Below are 26987 nucleotides of genomic sequence, written 5' to 3' on the forward strand. Positions count from 1 at the left end.
CCTTTTTGACTTGATCCTCTGCCACGTGACGTGATCACTTCCTGTATCTCCTCGCTCCCCCTCTCTCCTGTCTCTCATGACAAGGGACAAAGACACAAGAACAGCTTTTAGTAGTTCATGCCATCACTGAGTATTTCCAACCATTCAATATTCATTCGTTCTACATTATTCACTCTAAGACTAAACTCAGAACTAAATAGATCGCTCAAAAACATTATTTTAATCCGTTATTTAATTATTTAATTCAATCCATTATAATCCATTATCATATATTTAATTTATAAATTCAATAGGTCCCAAAACAAGTTTCATCTTAACCCACCGCCGTTTAAACTTATAAGATTCGTGTTAAAATCTCTTTATGCGTATTTGTTCCATCGTCTGTGTTCCTCTGTCTCCCCCTGCAGTTTAACCAATGTGTTGTTTTGCAGAATCCCACGCATGCGCAAATAACATTTATTACATAAATCGCTCCAAAACATTTCATTTAATTTTAATCGTCTTTTAATTTAATTAATTATACTCCGTCAACATATATTTGATTTATAACTTTACTACATCTCGCCAAATAGTTTAACGTTCACATAACAGTTACTTTAACGATTTTAAAAGAGTCGTGTTCACCTTTCTTTTCCGGTAGCCATTAAACCCCTGAAAAGGAAACCCCAAACCACATGACCTTACGCCACCATTTTGTTTCGTAGGCTCAGCACGACCGCATGTCGTAGATTTAGTGCCGTAAACCAAAACGTACCCTAATCTCGTGTCATAAACTCCCCCTTTCTGTAGTGTAGTGTCGCAAAATTAAACGCATGCGCACAACCATTCAAAAATACCTTTCCCCGTGAAAGAATGATTCTCTACTCTCTCTCCCCAAACAGAAAGAATAACAGCCAGCTGTAACTTCCCATTTCCCCCTTATAGTCAAACAACATTTAACAGCGCTCACAAAACATACAACCTGACTTACAGACAGTGACAAGTTTAAGAGACTTTCACCCGTCGCAACGGAATCTCTAAGGATACGTTAGCATGTAGCACACAACACAATTAACATTAGCTTTAGCAGTTAGCATTAGCCTGAGGTACACGGTGACACAAAACACATTTAGCCTTTAGCCTTAAGCATTAACATTAGCATTTAGCCTTAAGCATTAACATTAGCATTTAGCCACGATGTACCACGTGACCCGTAACAATCCAGCCTTAGCCCTAGCCTCCAGCTAACTGCGGCCTACAACACAAATCAATATCCTGCATTGCGTCTCTAATTGATTACTGTTTCGTTTGCCCTAAATTTATTCTGCCGTGGGTATGGCTATTCCTATGAGCGATCCCCCCCAATGCAACTATCCCGTCGAACAGAAGTTGAGTAAGCCATCCCCAAGAAATTTTCAACCAAACCCCAGTCCCAGACTGACCCAGAAATTCCTAATGCCTTTCCAGGATTTTGGCCCACCCTGCGGTCGCCCCGTTCGTCACGAGGGCTTATCTAAACCTGCAATGCTCTAAAATTATATACGTATTTCCCTTACTTCATTCTGCCAATATCTGCCACTAATATCTATACAATTTTAGAATAATTATTATCAGACTCCTAATCAACAGCAACACCCCACATTCACCACGACCCAAGTACTTTTAACTGTACACCGTCAAAGCCCTCTCATGAATCAGCGGGATAACCACTGGCCAAATTTCTTTGTGAGTAATCTCTCACCTTTAGAGCCGGCTTGGACAGTAGTCACCTCGCGAATCCAGGAAAGGGACCAACAACGATGCAATCAATATCTCAGCGGAGCCTCCATTTGTAGTGTCGGTTATTCGTAGGTGTTACCATCAATTAAAGAGTCTGCTCATACTGAACGTCGATCATAAGGTTTATTCAGATCACAAGCTTCAGCATGAGTAACAGGTGACATGACACCCGGAGAGCGACGCCTCAGAATGGCTGCTTGCTCTACCCTCTCCGTCATTTTCCCCCCTATTTATAAACAATGATGCCCCCTCTTCTGGCCAATCACCAGTCTCCCCTGTCTACAACCCACCTCCTGTCTGTGGTATGTGGTATTACACCTAAAACATTCACTCTTGATACTAACATAAACAACATTCCTTGTTCCTCCAAAACAGTCATAATCTCAATACACGACAGTCTCCTGTGTTTTCTATGTCTGTGATGCAGGTTTTATGTGTATATGAAGCAATTGTGGCAATAAATCATTCAGGCACTTGTGAGTGCCAGTTGGTGTGTGTGTGTGTGTGTGAGTGATGTTGGGCTAAAGCTACTGACCCGGAAGTTGATGGAAAAGTTATTAATTTCCAGTGCAGCGTTGTAAGGCACTGCATCGCAGTGCTTGAGGCGTCACTACAGACCCGGGTTCGATCCCGGGCTGTGTCGCAGCCGGCCGCGACCGGGAGACCCATGACGCGGCGCACAATTGGCCCAGCGTCGTCCGGATTAGGCCGGCCGGGATGTCCTTGTCCCATCGCGCTCTAGCGACTCCTGTGGCGGGCCGGGCAAATGCATGCTGACATGGTCGCCAGTTGTATGGCGTTTCCTCTGAAACATTGGTGCGGCTGGCTTCCGGGTTAAGCGAGCAGTGTGTCAAGAAGCAGTGCGGCTTGGCGGGGGTCGTGTTTCAGAGGATGCATGGCTCTCGACCTTCGCCTCTCCCGAGTCCGTATGGGAGTTGCAGCGATGGGACAATACATTTTTTTTTTTTTTGGCGTTTCAAATCAATACCAAATATGGTGTTGAGAGGAAGCCCAGTGGCCGGCAGTGGGAGAAGATGGAGCGAGATGGATTTTGGCCGATATTCTGCTATTTTATTTTTTTATCTATGAAACATTTGATCTCAACACAGTTTTCTGTTTCCATCACTAGAATCTGTGACAAACAGAGTGGACTACGTTTTGTAGACTTTACCCTTTGCCAAAGTTGTAAAAAATTGCGTTGTTTAGAAGGAGTGCAAGGGCGAATTGAGTTATTGCACATGGGCAATCTTCACAAAGTAGGCGTTCCCTAAAGGAAATATGCAAATAGATTCTAGAACGCGCCAATAGGACCTCTCTTGCTCCTGCTTGGCTCTGCCCACCTCCTTGCTTGTTCTGCCCACTATGATTAATTTGCTCCCATTGGAAATGACAGGCTCTGGTCTATCTTGGGTTAGTTATAAAAGTCTTTAGCCACACAGTCTGAGAAGAGCATGAGGTGTGGCTGAGATTAGTCAGTTTGAGCTAGCATATGAACTCGGTAGCACAGAGTAGATCCCCCATATGACGTTGAGAAATAGTGCACTATGGGTAGTTTAGAAGATATCCGGAAATAAGTTAATAAATACGTAATAACGCAAAAACATAACTGTTTGTTCTTATAGGTAACCAGATCGTGACTACAACTAATTTACTAAGTCTTTAACCACACTGTGTTGTTACATTGGTGGGTAAAAAAAACTCATGCTTCCTACGCTTTAACTTTTTGTCTGAAAATTAAATCTACATTTTACTCAACTGCGTTACCCACTCCAGTCAGCAGATGGCAATGTGGAACTTTAAGGCTATGCTGCTAGTGTGACGTATAATCTAGTGGACGGGACGCTTCTTTCAACAGCAGCAACAGTTAGTCAGACACCTCGGTAGCTTGCTAGCCAAAATAGCCCAACCAATAAAGCTCTTTAGACGCTTTCGTGTATATGAGCCACTGTGTTTTAAACCTACTTCTGTCGTCTAGTTAGTTATCCCATTTAATTTCATATTTACGGTGTTGTTGTTATTGGTCAGCTAGCTGGCTGGTTAAGTTAGCACTAGCCTAGCTAGCTAACATCCCCGACCATGAGCTCACTAAGCTACTCTCCTCCTGCTAAAGAAGAGGAGGTCTGCTGGACGGAGAAAGAAGCTCTAGTGAAAGAGGAGGAGGAAGAGGAGGATGTTACAATACAAAAACAAGTAGAGGGCGAAGCTGTTACCGTTAAAGAAGAAGAGAAAGACGTTACAGTGAAAGAAGAGGAAGACGCGTTCAGAGTGAAAGAGGATGAGGATGTTACAGTGAAAGAAGAGGAAGACGCGTTCAGAGTGAAAGAGGAGGAGGATGTTACAGTGAAAGAAGAGGAAGACGCGTTCAGAGTGAAAGAGGAGGAGGATGTTACAGTGAAAGAAGAGGAAGACGCGTTCAGAGTGAAAGAAGAGAAAGACGTTACAGTGAAAGAAGAGGAAGACGCGTTCAGAGTGAAAGAGGAGGAGGATGTTACAGTGAAAGAAGAGGGGGCTCCCGTTTTTGGAGTGAAAGAGGAGGAGGAGGAGATGACTGTCACATCGAAAAAGGAGGAGGAAGAAGATGAGGAAACTGGATATCTGGTTCCGGTTTCCCAAAGGCATCTTAAGGCATCCAATGGTTCTAATGATGAACTTAGCAGTAAGAGGGTTTTGAGAAACCGGGCCCTGATTAACACTAGTAAGTACTGTCTTAAAAACAGAGGCACAACCTCTGCAGTTGTTGAACTGATGTGTGGTGTTAAAGGGGGAATCTGCAGTTGCTACATCCATATTTGGACTTTTAAATTATTTATATATATCCATTGATTCTTGAAGAATATAACACATGCCTCATGAGCTTAGTTCAACTGTCGTACCTAGGGGTGTAACGATTCGTTTTAACAACGATTCGATTTGTATCATGATTCGTGGTTGTCGATACGATTCAAGGACGATATTGGTTCATTTAGAACGATACGATCCGAAACGATTCAGTGACTTGAAATCGATTCAGTAACCTTTTAGCCAAAAATTCAACCAGTGTGACTGAAATAAATACCTGGTAACCAGTTGCATTTTAATGGCTGGCAATAGTCTTGATATTTTTAACAGTGTTTCATGCCTCCATGCAGACCATCTGGTATTATGAAACGTACCCATACCTACGTTGACAGCAGCCCCGTCTGTGCACACAGCGACCAACTTTGTTGTCCAGTCATCCAAGCCTGTGTCCTGGAAAAGTCTCACAAGTCCGTCTGTTATGGCCTGTGCGGTTCGGTCAGCACCCAATTCAATCAGTCCAATAAAGTCCGAAGTAAACTCTCCGTTGCTGGACACAGACACAATGTAAACTATTTCCTGCTCAGTTTTTGTGATGTCCTCAGATCCATCAAAAAGCATTCAGTAAAGGAACATCCTCAGAATAGGAAGACATGGGACGTGCGTGTTTAGCTTTATGCATTTATTCTCGGCTAGCTTTTAGCAATGGCTTGCGCCACATTCGTGTGCTCCTTGCTCTTTTCATGTTGGTCAAATAAAGGATGGTTGAAATTCTTTGAGCCTTTATAAAATGCACCTGTTTTGTCTGCTAGATGTGGATTTGAGCGGCAAATCTTGCACCACATTTCAGTGCGCTCATCGTTAGCTTCAAGCCACTGCACATCTTGGAGCCACTTTTCCGAAAAAAGTATTTTCTTCGGCTCTGGCTCCAATTGGCGTTTCTTTGTAGGTGGCGAAACGCCAAAGAAGCTGCTTAATGTCTGTTGCTTTTTGGACATCCCTGACAGTAGTTGCCAAGCAACATGTCATGTGTAAGGTTAGATGAGAAGATCGGTCAAGTACGCAAAGGCGCGTAGTAACACAAGTGGCATTACGCATTCCTGATTTTTGTCGCGCTTGCGTATCTGCGTACCAGTTATGTGCACCCCTGCATATAAAGTCTGACGTGCTTAAATCCAATGGGTTATTTCCTAGTATCGATACAATCGATTTATTACATTTTAAAACGATGTTAGATCGATATATGTTGTCCAAAAGGCCAACTCGCCGCGCACAGATCGATGTAGTTGGATCATATGAATATAAATCGATACATCGATGTAGTAGATGGATCGTTACACCCCTAGTCGTACCCCATCAGATCCCAAAATAAGCTTTTTCTACTCCAATGTTTAGAAACAATGTAAATGTAAACCAACACTGTATCGCCTCAACATGGTTAAAACTATAATGGTGATATCATGGATGGTCAGTCCTTGCATCCATAGGTCTGTCTATGATTTTGAGAGTAGTTACATTTCTCCAGTCCCATTCATCATCTTATTACCAAAACAGTGGCGGAACGACAGCTTTGTTATTGTTTGAACTGCAGATTGGTTGATTGATTGATGTGTGGCTTTTTTTAAAGGGGCAACCTAGGTTTTAAACAGCAGCAAAATTGGGGGCTGGAGAAATGTAACCACTCTCAAATTCATAGAGAAAGTTATTATAGCAACCTTAACCCAAAACCTAGCGACCTCATCAAGAAGTTCAGACATCTTGGTATAACAGTTATAAGGTGTTGGCTTGACAGTCTCTGGACCCAGGTTTGAGTCCAACTCAGGGCTACCCCCTGAATTCACTACACTATGAATACAAGGACTGGCCATCCATAAGGTCAAAATCACAGTTTTGACCTGGTTTTGAAGATAAACAGTGTTTGTTTACAAACAGTGGCGTTATACAAGCTTATGTTTTGGTTTCTGATGGGGAAATACATTTGAGGCATTTATAAGTTATATTCTTCAAGAATCAATGGTTATACAGTATATGGGTCTTTCTATAACTGCCAGTGAGGATTTCCTTGCATTTATGGCAGTGTAGTTCCCTTAAGGGTCAGTCAAATTTGGTAAAACATACTATGGTGAGTCACACTCTCGCGACTTCGAGGCTATATACAGGGGGTACCGGTACCGAGGTAATGTGCTGGGGGCTATATACAGGGGGTACCGGTACCGAGGTAATGTGCTGGGGTACAGGTTAGTCCAGGTAATAATGAGGCTATATACACGGGGTACTGGTACCGAGGTAATGGGCTGGGGGCTATATACAGGGGGTACTGGTACCGAGGTAATGGGCTGGGGGCTATATACACGGGGTACTGGTACCGAGGTAATGGGCTGGGGGCTATATACAGGGGGTACCGGTACCGAGGTAATGGGCTGGGGTACAGGTTAGTCCAGGTAATAATGAGGCTATATACACGGGGTACCGGTACCGAGGTAATGGGCTGGGATACAGGTTAGTCCAGGTAATAATGAGGCTATATACAGGGGGTACCGGTACCGAGGTAATGGGCTGGGATACAGGTTAGTTCAGGTAATAATGAGGCTATATACAGGGGGTACTGGTACCGAGGTAATGGGCTGGGGGCTATATAAAGGGGTACCGGTACCGAGGTAATGGGCTGGGGTACAGGTTAGTCCAGGTAATAATGAGGCTATATACAGGGGGTACCGGTACCGAGGTAATGTGCTGGGGTACAGGTTAGTCCAGGTAATAATGAGGCTATATACAGGGGGCACCGGTACCGAGGTAATGTGCTGGGGTACAGGTTAGTCCAGGTAATAATGAGGCTATATACAGGGGGTACCGGTACCGAGGTATTGTGCTGGGGTACAGGTTAGTTCAGGTAATAATGAGGCTATATACAGGGGGTACCGGTACCGAGGTAATGGGCTGGGGTACAGGTTAGTCCAGGTAATAATAAGGCTATATACAGGGGGTATCGGTACCGAGGTAATGTGCTGGGGTACAGGTTAGTTCAGGTAATAATGAGGCTATATACAGGGGGTACCGGTACCGAGGTAATGGGCTGGGGTACAGGTTAGTCCAGGTAATAATGAGGCTATATACAGGGGGTACCGGTACCGAGGTAATGTGTGGGGGTACAGGTTAGTCCAGGTAATAATGAGGCTATATACAGGGGGTACCGGTACAGAGGTAATGGGCTGGGGTACAGGTTAGTCCAGGTAATAATGAGGCTATATACAGGGGGTACTGGTACAGGCATAACAAGACAAAACAAAGGAGGGAGGGGATTAATTGTTCAGCAGTCTTATGGCTTGGGGGTAGAAGCTGTTAAGGAGCCTTTTGGTCCTAGACTTGGCGCTCCGGTACCGCTTGCTGTGCGGTAGCAGAGAGAACAGTCTATGACTTGGGTGACTGGAGTCTTTGACGATTTTCCTCTGACATGCCTAGTATCTAGGTCCTGGATGGCAGGAAGCTTGACCCCAGTGATGTAAAAAACAAACAAAATATAACTATTGTAAAATAGATTGTGTCCGTAAAATGTATATAGTATGTATAAGTTGGAAGTAGAAGCCTAAGTGTTGTTGTTCATTACTTTGCTGCAATTAGGGGAGAGGTGGTAGGGTTAGTGGAAAATAATACATTTACATTTAAGTCATTTAGCAGACGCTCTTATCCAGAGCGACTTACAGGAGCAATTAGGGTTAAGTGCCTTGCTGAAGGGCACATCGACAGATTTTTCACCTAGTCGGCTCGGGGATTAGAACCAGCGACCTTTCGGTTACTGGCACACCGCTCTTAACCACTATATGTCTGTGTATATTTATATGTGTATATTTTACATTTGAGTCATTTAGCAGACGCTCTTATCCAGAGCGACTTACAGTTAGTGTACACTATGTACACTACCAGTCAATAGTTTGGACACACCTACTCATTCAAGGGTTTTTCTTTATTTTTTACTATTTTCTACATTGTAGAATAATAGTGAAGACATCAAAACTATGAAATAACACATATGGAATCATGTAGTAACCAAAAAAGTGTTAAACAAATCAAAATATATTTTTTATTTGAGATTCTGTAAAGTAGCCACCCTTTGCCTTGATGGCAGCTTTGCACTCTTGGCATTCTCTCAACCAGCTTCCTGAGGTAGTCACCTGGAATGCATTTCAATTAACAGGTGTGCCTTAAGTTAATTTGTGGAATTTATTTCCTTCTTAATACATTTGAGCCAATCAGTTGTGTTGTGACAAGGTAGGGTTGGTATACAGACGATAGCCCTATTTGGTGAAAGACCAAGTCCATATTATGGCAAGAACAGCTCAAATAAGCAAAGAGAAACGACAGTCAATCATTACTTTAAGACATGAAGGTCAGACAATACGGAACATTTCAAGAACATTGAAAGTTTCTTCAAGTGCAGTCGCAAAAACCATCAAGCGCCATGATGAAACTGGCTCTCATGAGGACCGCCACAGGAATGGAAGACCCAGAGTTAGCTCTGCTGCAGAGGATAAGTTCATTAGAGTTACCAGCCTCAGAAATTGCAGCCCAAATAAAGACTTCACAGATTTCAAGTCACAGACGTATCTCAACATCAACTGTTCAGAGGGGACTGGGTAAATCAGGCCTTCATGGTTGAATTGCTGCAAAGAAACAACTACTAAAGGACACCATTAAGAAGAAGAGATCTGCTTGGGCCAAGAAACACGAGCAATGGACATTAGACCGGTGGAAATTGAGATTTTTGGTTCCAACCGCCGTGTCTTTGTGCGACGCGATGTGGGTGAACGGATGATCTCCGCGTGTGTAGTTCCCACCGTGAAGCATGGAGGAGGAGGTGTGGTGATGTGGGGGTGCTTTGATGGTGACACTGTCTGTGATTTATTTAGAATTCAAGGCACACTTAACCAGCATAGCTACCACAGCATTCTGCAGTGATACGCCATCCCATCTGGTTTGGGCTTAGTGGGACTATCATTTGTTTTTCAACAGGACAATGACCCAACACACCTCCAGGCTGTGTAAAGGCTATTTTACCAAGGAGAGTGATGGAGTGCTGCATCAGATGACCTGGCCTCCACAATCCCCCGACCTCAACCCAATTGAGATGGTTTGGGATGAGTCAGACCGCAGAGTGAAGGAAAAGCAGCCAACAAGTGCTCAGCATATGTGGGAACTCCTTCAAGACTGTTGGAAAAGCATTCCAGATGAAGCTGCTTGAGAGAATGCCAAGAGTGTGCAAAGCTGTCATCAAGGCAAAGGGTGGCTATTTGAAGAATCTCAAATATAAAATATATTTTGATTAGTTTAACACTATTTTGGTTACTACATGATTCCATATGTGTTATTTCATAGTTTTGATGTCTTCACTATTGTCCTACAATGTAGAAAATAGTAAAAATAAAGAACAACCCTTGAATGAGTAGTTGTGTCCAAACTTTTGACTGGTACTGTATGTTATTGTTAGGTGAAGTTATGGGCCAGTTTGGCATACACTTAGTGTGCAAAGGTAGCCAAAGAGCATTTTACGACACAGAGCTTAATGTGAGTTTCCTTGAGTAGCACTCCCGATCTTGCTCTGATAATGTGTGGTAATATTCAGAATACATTGTGAAAAACTAAAATCTTTGCTCACCATTTTTGCTCCATGCAGATATACTACATCCATAACTAGAGGTTATTAGCATGGAGGAGTTCAGATATACTACATCCATAACTAGAGGTTATTAGCATGGAGGAGTTCAGATATACTACATCCATAACTAGAGGTTATTAGCATGGAGGAGTTCAGATATACTACATCCATAACTAGAGGTTATTAGCATGGAGGAGTTCAGATATACTACATCCATAACTAGAGGTTATTAGCATGGAGGAGTTCAGATATACTACATCCATAACTAGAGGTTATTAGCATGGAGGAGTTCAGATATACTACATCCATAACTAGAGGTTATTAGCATGGAGGAGTTCAGATATACTACATCCATAACTAGAGGTTATTAGCATGGAGGAGTTCAGATATACTACATCCATAACTAGAGGTTATTAGCATGGAGGAGTTCAGATATACTACATCCATAACTAGAGGTTATTAGCATGGAGGAGTTCAGATATACTACATCCATAACTAGAGGTTATTAGCATGGAGGAGTTCAGATGTACTACATCCATAACTAGAGGTTATTAGCATGGAGGAGTTCAGATATACTACATCCATAACTAGAGGTTATTAGCATGGAGGAGTTCAGATATACTACATCCATAACTAGAGGTTATTAGCATGGAGGAGTTCAGATATACTACATCCATAACTAGAGGTTATTAGCATGGAGGAGTTCAGATATACTACATCCATAACTAGAGGTTATTAGCATGGAGGAGTTTCTACAGCCAAATTGTCTTGCATATCAACAAGCAGCAAACACAGAAAGGGTCCTATATTGGAGAGTAAAAGTCGTCTGGCACTCTGCTTAGGATTTCAACAACTAATAACTTATTTCTAGCCTAGAATCATCGATGTTACTACTAATGTGGAAAAATGACAAAATATGACTTGTTGCTCACTTGACTGTCTTAAGACAATTGTCAAATAATTTAAGACGTCAATTGTTGTACAATTTCATGGGTACTCTCTGGGTATCACCTTTTACCTCAAATAAACAGTGTATTTCTGCTGTTGTGGTTCTTGAACCATCTGTCTGACTTTGTCGTTCACACAGGAGAGAGACGTGGCTATCGTGGATCCTCTGGGGAGCCTCAACAACATGATGCTGACGAGGCAGAAAGGTCTCTCTCCAGATCAGAACACCTTAAAAAAAAACATCTGAGACCCACTGGGAAGAAATCTCACTGCTGCTCTGACTGTGGGAAACGTTGCAAGTCTTCATCAGAACTTAAAATACACCAGCGAGTACACACAGGAGAGAAACCTTATAGCTGTGATCAATGTGGGAGGAGTTTTACTCGGTCAAGCTCCCTGATAGTGCACCAGAGAACACACACAGGAGAGAAACCTTACGACTGCTCTGACTGCGGAAAGACTTTTGTTAGTTTAAGAGATTTAAAATCACACCAGAGAACACACACAGGAGAGAAATCACCATATAGCTGTACTCAATGTGGGAAGAGTTTTACTCGGTCAAGCTCCCTGATAGTTCACCAGAGAACACACACAGGAGAGAAACCTTATAGCTGTACTCAATGTGGGAAGTGTTTTGTTGCATCTTGCAATCTGATTATACACCAGAGAACACACACAGGAGATAAACTTTATAGCTGTGATCAATGTGGGAAGAGTTTTACTCAGTCAAGCTCCCTGATAGTGCACCAGAGAACACACACAGGAGAGAAACCTTATAGCTGTACTCAATGTGGGAAGAGTTTTGTTGCATCTTGCGATCTGACGATACACCAGAGAACACACACAGGAGAGAAACCTTATAGCTGTGATCAATGTGGGAAGAGTTTTGGTACATCTGTGTATCTGACGATACACCAGAGAACACACACAGGAGAGAAACCTTATGGCTGTAATCAATGTGGGAAGAGTTTTACTCAGTCAAGCGGCCTGGTAGTACACCAGAGAACACACACGGGAGAGAAACCTTATCACTGCTCTGACTGCAGAAAGAATTTTGTTAGGTTAAGAGATTTAAAATCACACCAGAGAACACACACAGGAGAGAAACAATTTAGCAGGAGATATATGATATAGCTGGAGATAAATGATATAGCTGTGATCATGTGACAAGAGATACTTTGATAAAAGATCTCTGATCAAACATCAGAAAGTACATACATGAGTTGTTTCATGATATCAATGAAATAATGTCACAATGTAGAATGTTTTAACATTGTAGAAGAAGTACTTTAATTAATAATGTCACAATGTAGAACCCTAAACATTTCCCCCTGTTCAATTTATTTCAGCGTGATATGGATATTAGCCTCTGGGAAAAACCCAGGCTATGAATTGAAAGAGTATTTATGTGATTTAACAAAAAGTAAAAAATAAATTTAAAAAAAGTTGTGTTCCGCGTTAATCAAAATGCAGCTAGCTGTTTTCTACAAATTGTCCTCTGACCAGTGATGTCCACATTATTCCCAGATTCCATGTGGTGTTTGAGCTATTCGTTTTAACAGGACGTGCAACCTCATCTCCCCCCTCGCGCAATTGATTTCAACATGATATCGATGAAATAAGTGTTGCGTTCCTTTGTTTAGCGACCCATAAATGTAAATGCATCATTCCAAAATGTAGCTGACTGTCTTCTGCAGGTTGTCCTCTAACCAGTGAGGTAAAAGTTATCTCCCATTTTCATGTGTTTTTTTAGTTGTGTTAGTTTCAACATCACATACAACCTGATCTTCCCCATAATCGATATCAGTGACTTATTGTTGGTGCTTGTGCAGTTTATAAGGTGCTTGTTTTAATATGATTATTGTGGCACATTTGTGTAGATAGTACAGTTTAGGTTTAGGTTTTCAATATATCACAAACTGTTTTTGCATATTGGTTATTGATTTGGACATGTTAAAACTGTGTTTTGACATTGAGGTTTCCCACGTAACAAAATGTCATTGAAAAGTCATTGAAAAGAAGACTATGCCTGATGTCCAATATAAACTCAGCAAAAAAAGAAACGTCCCTTTTTCAGGACCCTGTCTTTCAAAGATAATTTGTAAAAATCCAAAATAAATATGCCCAGGATCCCTGCTCATCTGCGTGAACGTGCCTTATGCATGCTGCAAGGAGGCATCCTCCCTCATGTGGTACCCTTCCTGCAGGCTCATCCTGACATGACAATGCCACCAGCCATACTGCTCATTCTGTGCGTGATTTCCTGCAAGACAGGAATGTCAGTGTTCTGTCATGGCCAGTGAAGAACCCGGATCTCAATCCCATTGAGCACGTCTGGGACCTGTTGGATCGGAGGGTGAGGGCTAGGGCAATTCCCCCCAGAAATGTCCGGGAACTTGTATGTGCCTTGGTGGAAGAGTGGGGTAACATCTCACAGCAAGAACTGGCAAATCTGGTGCAGTCCATGAGGAGGAGATGCACTGCAGTACTTAATGCAGCTGGTGGCCACACCAGATACTGACTGTTACTTTTGATTTGGACCCCCCCCCCCCAGGGACACATTATTTGTGTGTGGAACTTGTTCAGTTTATGTCTCAGTTGTTGAATCTTGTTATGTTCATACAAATATTTACACATGTTAAGTTTGCTGAAAATAAACGCAGTTGACAGTGAGAGGACTTTTTTGTTGTTGCTGAGTTTACATTCGGTTTTAGTTGAAAATATGTATTTTCAGGTCGTTTTTTCAACGACTTGACAACAACTTAATTTCAACGTACTTGCAGCCTATAAACATGGACCTAGTATAATAAATTGGTCTATAATCAGTTTTATTAACAATCTTACATCACTCCAGTATTTCTTTACAACATTCAAGTGCTACTTGTCTTTATTCCACTACTGAAGAAGCATTACTCAAATCACCTACTCATATTTCAAACATCCAGCCTGACAAAATATACATTTTTAATTATTCAATGCCTCACCATTAAGTGAATTATTGCCAATACATATTAACAAAGGGGTGTACATTCTGTTTTGATATTCCATAATATTTACATTTCATGTAACATCTAGTAATTATAATTTATGCAACCAACTGACAATTTTTTGCTACTATTATATTGACATTGTTGCACTGCTTGTAGAATATCAGGGTTCATTCTCAGATGTGCCAACCCAAATGTACTAGAGTATGACATTGGGGACTCTGCCCCGATCCAACAACATGCCTATCGAGTGAACCCTGAAAAGAGAGAGAAGCTCCGCAGTGAGGTGGAAAGTTACTACGGATATTGCAGGAGTTTCCTCTTGAAATCAGACATGTCCGTGGTAAGGACAACTTGGTTGCTGATTGTTTCAAGGGTGGGCAGTCAAAAGGATTTGTGTTTTGCATTTAGCCAGTGCGTTGTCATGGATCACAATTTATTTTGACTGCACGTTTTTCTGTATTGGAGATGAGTTTTGTTTGGGCTCGTTCCAAGGGGACGAGAGTTCTAGAAGCTAATGAGTTTTAGGAAGACGAGAGTTCTAGAAGCTAATGAGTTTTAGGAAGACGAGAGTTCTAGAAGCCAGTGAGTTTTGGAAGCTAGTGAGTTTTAGGAAGACCAGAGTTCTAGAAGCTAGTGAGTTTTAGGAAGACCAGAGTTCTAGAAGCTAGTGAGTTTTAGGAAGACCAGAGTTCTAGAAGCTAGTGAGTTTTAGGAAGACCAGAGTTCTAGAAGCTAGTGAGTTTTAGGAAGACCAGAGTTCTAGAAGCTAGTGAGTTTTAGGAAGACCAGAGTTCTAGAAGCTAGTGAGTTTTAGGAAGACCAGAGTTCTAGAAGCTAGTGAGTTTTAGGAAGACCAGAGTTCTAGAAGCTAGTGAGTTTTAGGAAGACCAGAGTTCTAGAAGCTAGTGAGTTTTAGGAAGACCAGAGTTCTAGAAGCTAGTGAGTTTTAGGAAGACCAGAGTTCTAGAAGCTAATGAGTTTTAGGAAGACCAGAGTTCTAGAAGCTAGTCAGTTTTAGGAAGACCAAAGTTCTAGAAGCTAGTGAGTTTTAGGACGACCAGAGTTCTAGAAGCTAGTGAGTTTTAGGACGACCAGAGTTCTAGAAGCTAGTGAGTTTTAGGAAGACCAGAGTTCTAGAAGCTAGTGAGTTTTAGGAAGACCAGAGTTCTAGAAGCTTGTGAGTTTTAGCAAGACGAGAGTTATAGAAACTAGTGAGTTTTAGGTCAGTAACTTACAACCACGGAACCACCCCAGACCTTTCATGCATGACTTAAAGCACCTGAGTATTAGATTTACAGCCAGGGTCTAGTATGTCACTGCCAGGTCTTGATTTTCTCTTTGGTTTTGAGCCCACGGCAAGAAGGCACCAGAGCCTATTGTGGTAACAGGTTCACACTAGATAACACAACCACACAGTGCATGAAAAACATGAGGTGTGGCTAACGTTTGCAAGCTTGAGCTAGCTTCCGAGCTAGCATACAAACTCGGCAGCACAGAGTAGATCCTCCATATGACGTTGAGAAATAGTGCATTGTGGGTAGTTTAGAAGATATCTGGAAATAAGTTAATAAATATGTAATAACGCAAAAACATAACTGTTTGAACTTAATAGGTAACCAGATCGTGACTACAACTAAGTTCCTAAGTCTTTAACCACACTGTGTTGTTACATTGGTGAGTAAAAACACATGCTTCCTACCCTTTAACTTTTTGTCTGAAAATAAAATCTACATTTTACTCAACTTCGTTACCCACTCCAGTCAGCAGATGGCGATGTGGGACTTTAAGGCTATGCTGCTAGTGTGACGTATAATCTAGTGGACGGGACGATTCTTTCAACAGCAGCAACAGTTAGTCAGACACCTCGGTAGCTTGCTAGACAAAATAGCCGAACCAATAAAGCTCTTTAGACGCTTTCGTGTATATTAGCCACTGTGTTTTAAACACACTTCTGTCGTCTAGTTAGTTATCCCATTTAATTTCATATTTACGGTGTTGTTGTTATTGGTCAGCTAGCTGGCTGGTTAAGTTAGCACTAGCCTAGCTAGCTAACATCCCCGACCATGAGGTCACTAAGCTACTCTCCTCCTGCTAAAGAAGAGGAGGTCTGCTGGACGGAGAAAGAAGCTCTATTGAAAGAGGAGAAGGAAGAGGAGGATGTTACAATACAAAAACAAGTAGAGGGTGAGGCTGTTACCGTGAAAGAAGAAGAGAAAGACGTTACAGTGAAAGAAGAGGAAGACGCGTTCAGAGTGAAAGAGGAGGAGGATGTTACAGTGAAAGAAGAGGGGGCTCCCGTTTTTGGAGTGAAAGAGGAGGAGGAGGAGATGACTGTCACATCGAAAAAGGAGGAGGAAGAAGAGGAGGAAACTGGATATCTGGTTCCGGTTTCCCAAAGGCATCTTAAGGCATCCAATGGTTCTAATGATGAACTTAGCAGTAAGATGGTTTTGACAAACCGAGCCCTGATTAACACTAGTAAGTACTGTCTTAAACACAGAGGCACAACCTCTGCAGTTGTTGAACTGATGTGTGGCGTTAAAGGTGAAATCTGTAGTTGCTACATCCATATTTGGACTTTTAAATTATTTATATATATCCATTGATTCTTGAAGAATATAACACATGCCTCATGACCTTAGTTCAACTGTCGTACCCCATCAGATCCAAAAATAAGCTTTTTTTACTCCAATGTTTAGAAATAATGTAAATGTAAACCAACACTGAATAGCCTCAACATGGTTAAAACTATAAAATTGATGTCATTGATGGTCCGACCTTGCATCCATAGGTCTGTCTATGATTTTGAGAGTAGTTACATTTCTCCAGTCCCATCCACCATCTTATTACCAAAACAGTGGTGGAATGACAGCTTTGTTATTGTTTGAACTGCAGATTGGTTGATTGATTGATGTGTGGCTTTTTTTAAAGGGGCAACCTAGGTTTTAAACAGCAGCAAAATTGGGGGCTGGAGAAATGTAACCACTCTCAAATTCATAGAGAAAGCTATTGTAGCAACCTTAACCCAAAACCTAGCGACCTCATCAAGAAGTTCAGACATCTTGGTATAACAGTTATAAGGTGTTGGCTTGACAGTCTCTGGACCCAGGTTTGAGTCCAGCTCAGGGCTACCCCCCGGAATTCACTACACTATGAATACAAGGACTGGCCATCCATAAGGTCAAAATCACAGTTTTAACCTGGTTTTGAAGATATACAGTGTTTGTTTACAACCAGTGGCATTATACAAGCTTATGTTTTGGTTTCTGATGGGGAAATACATTTGAGGCATTTATAAGTTATATTCTTCAAGAATCAATGGCTATATAGTATATGGGTTTTTCTATAACTGCCAGTGAGGATTTCCTTGCATTTATGGCAGTGTAGTTCCCTTAAGGGTCAGTCAACTTTGGTAAAACATACTATGGTGAGTCGTGACTTTGGTTGAAGGATCTAAAATCACACCTGAAAAGGCCAATGAAATCCGCGCCTCGCTGGAAGCCCCGCCTTCCACAGGTGATGAGCGTTAGGCTCGGATTCATTCCTTCAATTATTCCGCTCTTTACCTCGTTGTGAACAGGAACGATTCATGCTACAGGTGTAGACCTTACTTACAAGCTACCTGCCGGAATACATAGTGCCAACTGTAAAGTTTGGTGGAGGAGGAATAATGGTCTGGGGCTGTTTTCATGGTTCATGCTCCTTAGTTCCAGTGAAGGGAAATCTTAATGCTACAGCATACAAATCCAAATAGACCTTACCGTGAAATTCTTACTTACAAGCCCTTAACCAACAGTGCAGTTAAAAAAAGTCAATAAAATATTTACTAAATAAACTAAAGTAAAAAGTAACACAATAAAATAACAATAACGAGGCTATATACAGGGGGTACCGGTACCGAATCAATGGGCTGGGGTACAGGTTGGTCCAGGTAATAATGAGGCTATATACAGGGGGTACCGGTACCGAGGTAATGTGCCGGGGTACAGGTTGGTCCAGGTAATAATGAGGCTATATACAGGGGGTACCGGTACCGAAGTAATGGGCTGGGGTACAGGTTAGTCCAGGTAATAATGAGGCTATATACAGGGGGTACCGGTACCGAGGTAATGGGCTGGGATACAGGTTAGTCCAGGTTATAATGAGGCTATATACAGGGGGTACCGGTACCGAGGTAATGGGCTGGGGTACAGGTTAGTCCAGGTAATAATGAGGCTATATACAGGGGGTACCGGTACCGAGGTAATGGGCTGGGATACAGGTTAGTTGAGGTAATTTGTACATGTACAGTACCAGTCAAAAGTTTGGACACTCCTACTCATTCCAGGGTTTTTCTTAATTTTTTACTATTTTCTACATTGTAGAATAACTATGAAATAACACATATGGAGTCATGTAGTAACCAAAAAAGTGTTAAACAAATCAAAATATACAGTGGTGTGAAAAAGTGTTTGCCCCCTTCCTGATTTCTTATTTGTTTGCATGTTTGTCACACTTAAATGTTTCAGATCATCAAACAAATTTAAATATTAGTCAAAGATAACACAAGTAAACACAAAATGCAGTTTTGAAATGAAGGTTGTTATTATTAAGGGAAAACTAAATCCAAACCTACATGGCCCTGTGTGAAAAAGTGTTTGCCCCCCCCCGTTATAACACAACTCAACTGTGGTTTATCACACCTGAGTTCAATTCCTCTAGCCACACCCAGGCCTGATTACTGCCACACCTGTTCTCAATCAAGGAATCACTTAAATAGGACCTGCCTGACAACGTGAAGTAGACCAAAAGATCCATCAGTCTGGAAAAGGTTATAAAGCCATTTCTAAAGCTTTGGGACTCCAGCGAACCACAGTGAGAGCCATTATCCACAAATGGCGAAAACATGGAACAGTGGTTAACCTTCCCAGGAGTAGCCGGCCGACCAAAATTACCCCAAGAACGCAGCGACGACTCTTCCAAGAGGTCACAAAAGACCTCACAACAACATCCAAAGAGCTGCAGGCCTCATTTGCCTCAGTTAAGGTCAGTGTTCATGACTCCACCACAAGAAAGAGACTGGGCAGAAATGGCCTGCATGGCAGAGTTCCAAGACGAAAACCACTGCTGAGCAAAAATAACATTAAGGCTCGTCTCATTTTTGCCAGAAAACATCTTGATGATCCCCCAAGACCTTTGGGAAAATACTCTGTGGACTGACGAGACAAAAGTTGAACTTTTTGGAAGGTGTGTGACCTATTACATCTGGTGTAAAAGTAACACTGCATTTCAGATATGGCAATATAGAAGCAAACCGGATGGACATCATGAAAATGATCGGAGAGGTTGAGAGTAGAAGAAGTTCAGGAGCAAAAACAAAAAAAATTATAATATATATAATATAATTATTGTAAAATTGACTGTGTCCATAAGGGGTAGATAGTAAGTATAGGCTGGAAGTAGAGGCCTGGGCATTGTTGTTCACTAATTTACCCCAAGTAGGGAAAGGATGGTGGGGTTGAAAAGTAATAAAGGGGAGTATATATATAAAAATAAAAAAATAAACATGGGGGATTGGAAGTGATGCAGACAATTACATTGATAGAAGATACAATCTATCTGCAATATCATCCCCCCCAAACACCCCCCCCCCCCCCCCCCCCCCCCCCACTGCATTTCAGAAAAATAACATCATACCAACAATAAAATATGGTGGTGGTAGTGTGATGGTCCGGGCCTGTTTTGCTGCTTCAGGACCTGGAAGACTTGCTGTGATAAATGGAACCGTGAATTCTGCTGTCTACCAAAAAATCCTGAAGGAGAATGTCCGTCCATGTGTCCGTGACCTCAAGCTGAAGCGAACTTGGGTTCTGCAGCAGGACAATGATCCAAAACACACCAGCAAGTCCACCTCTGAATGGCTGAAGAAAAACAAAATGAAGACTTTGGAGTGGCCTAGTCAAAGTCCTGACCTGAATCCTATTGAGATGCTGTGGCATGACCTTTAAGAAGGCAGTTCATGCTCGAAAACCCTCCAATGTGGCTGAATTACAACAATTCTGCAAAGATGAGTGAGCCAAAATTCCTCCACAGCGCTGTAAAAGACTCATTGCAAGTTATCGCAAACGCTTGATTGCAGTTGTTGCTGCTAAGGGTGGCCCAACCAGTTATTAGGTTGTAGGGGGCAAACCCTTTTTCCCACAGGGCCATGTGGGTTTGGATTTTGTTTTCCCTTAATAATAACAACCTTCATTTCAAAACTGCATTTTGTGTTTTACTTGTGTTATCTTTGACTAATATTTAAATTCGTTTGATCTTAAACATTTAAGTGTGACAAACATGCAAACAAATAAGAAATCAGGAAGAGGGCAAACACTTTTTTCACACCACTGTATTTTATATTTGAGATTCTTCAAAGTAGCCACCCTTTGCCTTGATGACAGCTTTGCACACTCTTGGCATTCTCTCAACCAGCTTCATGAGGTAGTCACCTGGAATGCATTTCCAATTAACAGGTGTGCCTTCTTAAGTTAATATGTGCCATTTCTTTCCTTCTTAATGCGTTTGAGCCAATCAGTTGTGTTGTGACATGGTAGGGTTGGTATACAGAAGATAGCCCTATTTGGTAAAAGACCAAGTCCATGTTATGGCAAGAACAGCTCAAATAAGCAAAGAGAAACGACAGTCCATCATAACTTTAAGACATGAAGGTCAGTCAATCCGGAAAATTTCAAGAACTTTGAAAGTTTCTTTAAGTGCAGTCACAAAAACCATCAAGCGCTATGATGAAACTGGCTCTCATGAGGACCGCCACAGGAATGGAAGACCCAGAGCTACCTCTGCTGCAGAGGATAAGTTCATTAGAGTTACCAGCCTCAGAAATTGCAGCCCAAATAAAGACTTCACAGATTTCAAGTCACAGACGTATCTCAACATCAACTGTTCAGAGGGGACTGGGTAAATCAGGCCTTCATGGTTGAATTGCTGCAAAAAAACAACTACTAAAGGACACCAATAAGAAGAAGAGATCTGCTTGGGCCAAGAAACACGAGCAAAGGACATTAGACCGGTGGAAATTGAGATTTTTGGTTCCAACCGCCGTGTCTTTGTGCGACGCGATGTGGGTGAACGGATGATCTCCGCGTGTGTAGTTCCCACCGTGAAGCATGGAGGAGGAGGTGTGGTGATGTGGGGGTGCTGTGATGGTGACACTGTCTGTGATTTATTTAGAATTCAAGGCACACTTAACCAGCATGGCTACCACAGCATTCTGCAGTGATACGCCATCCCATCTGGTTTGGGCTTAGTGGGACTATCATTTGTTTTTCAACAGGACAATGACCCAACACACCTCCAGGCTGTGTAAGGGCTATTTTACCAAGGAGAGTGATGGAGTGCTGCATCAGATGACCTGGCCTCCACAATCCCCCGACCTCAACCCAATTGAGATGGTTTGGGATGAGTTGAACCGCAGAGTGAAGGAAAAGCAGCCAACAAGTGCTCAGCATATGTGGGAACTCCTTCAAGACTGTTGGAAAAGCATTCCAGATGAAGCTGCTTGAGAGAATGCCAAGAGTGTGCAAAGCTGTCATCAAGGCAAAGGGTGGCTATTTGATGAAACTCAAATATAAAATATATTTTGATTAGTTTAACACTATTTTGGTTACTACATGATTCCATATGTGTTATTTCATAGTTTTGATGTCTTCACTATTGTCCTACAATGTAGAAAATAGTAAAAATAAAGAACAACCCTTGAATGAGTAGTTGTGTCCAAACTTTTGACTGGTACTGTATGTTATTGTTAGGTGAAGTTATGGGCCAATTTGGCATACACTTAGTGTGCAAAGGTAGCCAAAGAGCATTTTACGACACAGAGCTTAATGTGAGTTTCCTTGAGTAGCTCCCGATCTTGCTCTGATAATGTGTGGTAATATTCAGAATACATTGTGAAAAACAAAAATCTTTGCTCACCATTTTTGCTCCATGCAGATGTACTACATCCATAACTAGCGATTTCTGCATTAGCATGGAGGAGTTTCTGCAGCCAAATTGTCTTGAATAGCAACAAACAGCAAACACAGAAAGGGTCCTATATTGGAGAGTAAAAGTCTTCTGGCACTCTGCTTAGGATTTCAACAACTTTAATAACTTATTTCGAGCCTAGAATCATCGATGTTACTACTAATCTGAAAACAAGACAAAATATGACTATTGTTGCTCACTTGACTGTCTTAAGACAATTGTCAAATAATTAAAGATGTCAGTTGTTGTACAATTTCATGGGTACGCTCTGGGTATCACCTTTTATCTCAAATAAACAGTGTATTTCTGCTGTTGTGGTTCTTTAACCATCTGTCTGACTTTGTCGTTCACACAGGAGACAGACGTGGCTATCGTGGATCCTCTGGGGAGCCTCAACAACATGATGCTGACGAGGCAGAAAGGTCTCTCTCCAGATCAGAACACCTTAAGAAAAACCATCTGAGACCCACTGGGAAGAAATCTCACTGCTGCTCTGACTGTGGGAAACGTTGCAAGTCTTCATCAGAACTTAAAATACACCAGCGAGTACACACAGGAGAGAAACCTTATAGCTGTGATCAATGTGGGAGGAGTTTTACTCGGTCAAGCTACCTGATAGTACATCTGAGAATACACAAAGGAGAGAAACCTTACGACTGCTCTGACTGTGGAAAGACTTTTGTTAGTTTAAGAGCTTTAAAATCACACCAGAGAACACACACAGGAGAGAAATCACCATATAGCTGTACTCAATGTGGGAAGAGTTTTACTCAGTCAAGCGCGCTGATAGTACATCTGAGAACACACACAGGAGAGAAACCTTACGACTGCTCTGACTGTGGAAAGACTTTTGTTAGTTTAAGAGCTTTAAAATCACACCAGAGAACACACACAGGAGAGAAATCACCATATAGCTGTACTCATGTGGGAAGAGTTTTACTCAGTCAAGCGCGCTGATAGTACATCTGAGAACACACACAGGAGAGAAACCTTACGACTGCTCTGACTGTGGAAAGACTTTTGTTAGGTTAAGAGATTTAAAATCACACCAGAGAACACACACAACACAGGAGAGAAACTATATAGCAGGAGATAAATGATATAGCTGTACTCAATGTGGGAAGAGTTTTATGCAGTCATGTGGCCTTATAGTACATCTGAGAACCCACACAGGAGAGAAGACATATAGCTGTGATCATGTGACAAGAGATACTCTGATAAAATATCTCTGATCAAACATCAGAAAATACATACATGAAGGAGTTGTTTCATGATATCAATGAAATAATGTCAAAATGTACAATGTTTTAACATTGTAGTAGGAGTATTTTAATTAATATCACAATGTAGAAACCTAAACGTTTCCCCCTGTTCAATTTATTTCAGCATGATATGGATATTAGCCTCTTGAAAAAATCCAGGCTCTGAATTGAAAGAGTATTTATGTGATTTAACAAAAAGTGAAAGAAAAAAAAGTTGTGTTACACTTACCTTGTTGGCGACCCACTTGAATCAAAATGCAACACTTCAAAATGTAGCTAGCTGTTTTCTACAAATTGTCCTCTGACCAGTGATGTACACATTATTCCCAGATTCCATGTGGTGTTTGAGCTATTCGTTTTAACAGGATGTGCAACCTCATCTCCCCCCTCTTGCGCAATTGATTTCAACATGATATCGATGAAATAAGTGTTGCGTTCCTTTGTTTAGCGACCCATAAATGTAAATGCATCATTCCAAAATGTAGCTGACTGTCTTCTGCAGGTTGTCCTCTAACCGAAAAGACATTGAAAAGAAGACTATGCCTGATGTCCAATATAAACTCAGCAAAAAAAGAAACGTCCCATTTTCAGGACCCGGTCTTTCAAAGATAATTTGTAAAAATCCAAAATAACTTCACAGATCTTCATTGTAAAGGGTTTAAACACTGTTTCCCATGCTCGTTCAATGAACCATAAATAATTAATGAACATGCACCTGTGGAACGGTCATTAAGACACAAACAACTTTAGATGGTAGGCAATTAAGGTCAAAGTTATGAAAACTTAGGACACTAAAGAGGCCTTTCTATTGACTCTGAAAAACACCAAAAGAAAGATGCCCAGGGTCCCTGCTCATCTGCGTGAACGTGCCTTATGCATGCTGCAAGGAGGCATCCTCCCTCATGTGGTACCCTTCCTGCAGGCTCATCCTGACATGACAATGCCACCAGCCATACTGCTCATTCTGTGCGTGATTTCCTGCAAGACAGGAATGTCAGTGTTCTGTCATGGCCAGTGAAGAACCCGGATCTCAATCCCATTGAGCACGTCTGGGACCTGTTGGATCGGAGGGTGAGGGCTAGGGCAATTCCCCCCAGAAATGTCTGGGAACTTGTATGTGCCTTGGTGGAAGAGTGGGGTAACATCTCACAGCAAGAACTGGCAATTCTGGTGCAGTCCATGAGGAGGAGATGCACTGCAGTACTTAATGCAGCTGGTGGCCACACCAGATACTGACTGTTACTTTTGATTTTGACCCCCCTCCCCCCAGGGACACATTATTTGTGTGTGGAACTTGTTCAGTTTATGTCTCAGTTGTTGAATCTTGTTATGTTCATACAAACATTCTTTGTCATTTATCTTCGTTTCATTGTGTAGTTTCTTCTTCTTTTTATTCAGTTTAGTCACTTGATTTCTCAGTTTGCAGTACGTTTCCAAATCGGTTGTACAGCCAGACCTATTTGCCATCTCTTTTTCCTCATCCCTCTCAACCATACAATTGTTCAATTCCTCATCAATCCACAGGGATTGAACCGTTTTTACAGTTATTTTCTTATTGAGTGCATGCTTATTAGTAACTGGGATAAGCAATTTCATAAATGTGTCAAGTGCAGCGTCTGGTTGCTCGTCATTACACACCACAGACCAACAAATATTTTTCACATCAACAACATAGGAAATCACTACAAAACGTATTATATGACCTCTTATACACTATATTAGGCCCAGTCTTTGGAACTTTGGTTTTCATAGATATGGCTACTATATTGTGATCACTACATCCGATGGAGTTGGATACTGCTTTAAAACATATTTTCTGCAGCATTAGTAAAGATCTGATCAATACATGTTGATTATTTAATTCCTGCACTGTTTGCAACTACCCTGGTAGGTTGATTTGATAACCTGAACCAGGTTGCAGGCACTAGTTACAGTTTGAAGCTTTCTCTTGAGTGGGCAGCCTGATGAAAGCCAGTCAATATTTAAATCACCCAGTAAGTATACATCTCTATTGATATCACATACATTATCAAGCATTTCACATATGTTATCCAGATACTGACTGTTAGCACTTGGTGGTCTATAGCAGCTTCCCACCAGAATGGGCTTTAGGTGAGGCAGATTAACCTATTTTTAACACTTTTCTGGGATGCTTGATAATTGTCTTTGCTTTACTGGGAAGCTTAGCAGAGGTAGACATGCTCATGTTATTTATGTTAGTGCAGGGTGATCTGAACACAGTGGACTTCCTACTAGGGCACACCACCTCAGTGCTAACAGTGTAACTCTGGTTCATGGGCATATGATTACTGCATACAATAGCTGTAGGATCATCAGAGGTATTCAGGTCAGTAAGAGGGACATACATTAGGTTATTTACATTGTGTCTTCCAACGCCCCTGGGATAATGTACATTTGCTGAAGCATTGTGACAACTTAGCAACACAATGGTAGGGATTAAATGAGCTGGACTTGGGTCATTGATAAGTTATTGTCTCAACGCAGCCTCATAATGCTGTGAAAGGATCCAGAAACCCAAATGATTTGGGTGGATCCCATCCTCCTTATAATACGAGCTTTGTTTCCAGAAGGTATCAAAATTGTCAATAAATGTTACACCCACAGAGCTTCAATAATCTCGTAGCCAGTGGGCTGAAAGTCTGCTGAACCGTTCAATGGCACGATTTAGGAAGGGCAGAGGGACAGATATTATGGGATGTTTGGGAAGGGCAGAGGGAAGGATATTATGGGATGTTTGGGAAGGGCAGAGGGGCAGATATTATGGGATGTTTGGGAAGGGCAGAGGGACAGATATTATGGGATGTTTGGGAAGGGCAGAGGGACAGATATTATGGGATGTTTGGAAAGGGCAGAGGGGCAGATATTATGGGATGTTTGGGAAGGGCAGAGGGACAGATATTATGGGACATTTGTTAGTGTCATGTAGGGACCCAATCAGTTCCTTAAAATGACTATCAGCCAAACAATGTTTTCATTTTTATTTATTTATTTTCTGTCAGCTACCCAGGAAAGGGCTTTCCAACTTTTGTTATTGACCAAATACTTATTTTCCACCATCATTTGCAAATAAATTCATTATAAATTCTACAATGTGATTTTCTGGATTTTTCTTTCTCAATTTGTCTGTCATAGTTGACGTGTACCTATGATGAAAATTACAGGCCTCTCTCATCTTTTTAAGTGGGAGAACTTGCACAATTGGTGGCTGACTAAATACTTTTTTTCCCCACTGTACATGTTTTAAGAGCATCATACCTAGAACACATCATTTTCAAGAAACATCTCAGAACAAAATGTGGTGAATGGACAAGCTTCTGAAGCTAAGATATGATCCATCAATATCCAATGCCTTTATGGATGTTACAGCTTTGCTTTGATGATACAGCAGTAGCAATAAAGGGATATAATATAAATATACATCTATATACATCTATCTATCTATATATATATATATATATATACACACACGTCTTTATAATGTGTATTTTTCCATATATAGACACACCCCTTGTGTTTTAATAAAATCAACTGAACTTGTCTGATGCTGTTTGATTAAATAATTAAGACACACAATTGACT

The 26987-nt window shown here is 41.5% G+C and overlaps 2 protein-coding genes across 2 annotated transcripts; both read left to right on the forward strand.

Annotated features, from left to right (window-relative positions):
• Nucleotides 1-1176: 1176 nt before the first annotated feature.
• LOC311120534 (uncharacterized protein) lies at nucleotides 1177-13803 on the forward strand (the record flags this gene model as incomplete). The annotated part of the gene is made up of 3 exons (XM_084195118.1): nucleotides 1177-1192; nucleotides 3977-4453; nucleotides 11271-13803. 3 exons carry the CDS (start codon nucleotides 1177-1179, stop codon nucleotides 12263-12265), a joined length of 1488 nt encoding a protein of 495 aa, XP_084051244.1. The 3' UTR covers nucleotides 12266-13803.
• Nucleotides 13804-15940: 2137 nt separating this feature from the next.
• On the forward strand, nucleotides 15941-24998 carry LOC311120582 (uncharacterized protein). The gene is made up of 2 exons (XM_084195171.1): nucleotides 15941-16599; nucleotides 22481-24998. The coding sequence occupies exons 1-2, from the start codon at nucleotides 16185-16187 to the stop codon at nucleotides 23080-23082; spliced, it is 1017 nt and encodes a 338-aa protein (XP_084051297.1). The 5' UTR covers nucleotides 15941-16184; the 3' UTR covers nucleotides 23083-24998.
• The last annotated feature ends 1989 nt before the right edge of the window (nucleotides 24999-26987 follow it).

The sequence above is a fragment of the Coregonus lavaretus genome, assembly GCF_964263955.1.
Source record: "Coregonus lavaretus genome assembly, contig: HAP1_SCAFFOLD_47, whole genome shotgun sequence".
Taxonomy (NCBI): domain Eukaryota; kingdom Metazoa; phylum Chordata; class Actinopteri; order Salmoniformes; family Salmonidae; genus Coregonus; species Coregonus lavaretus.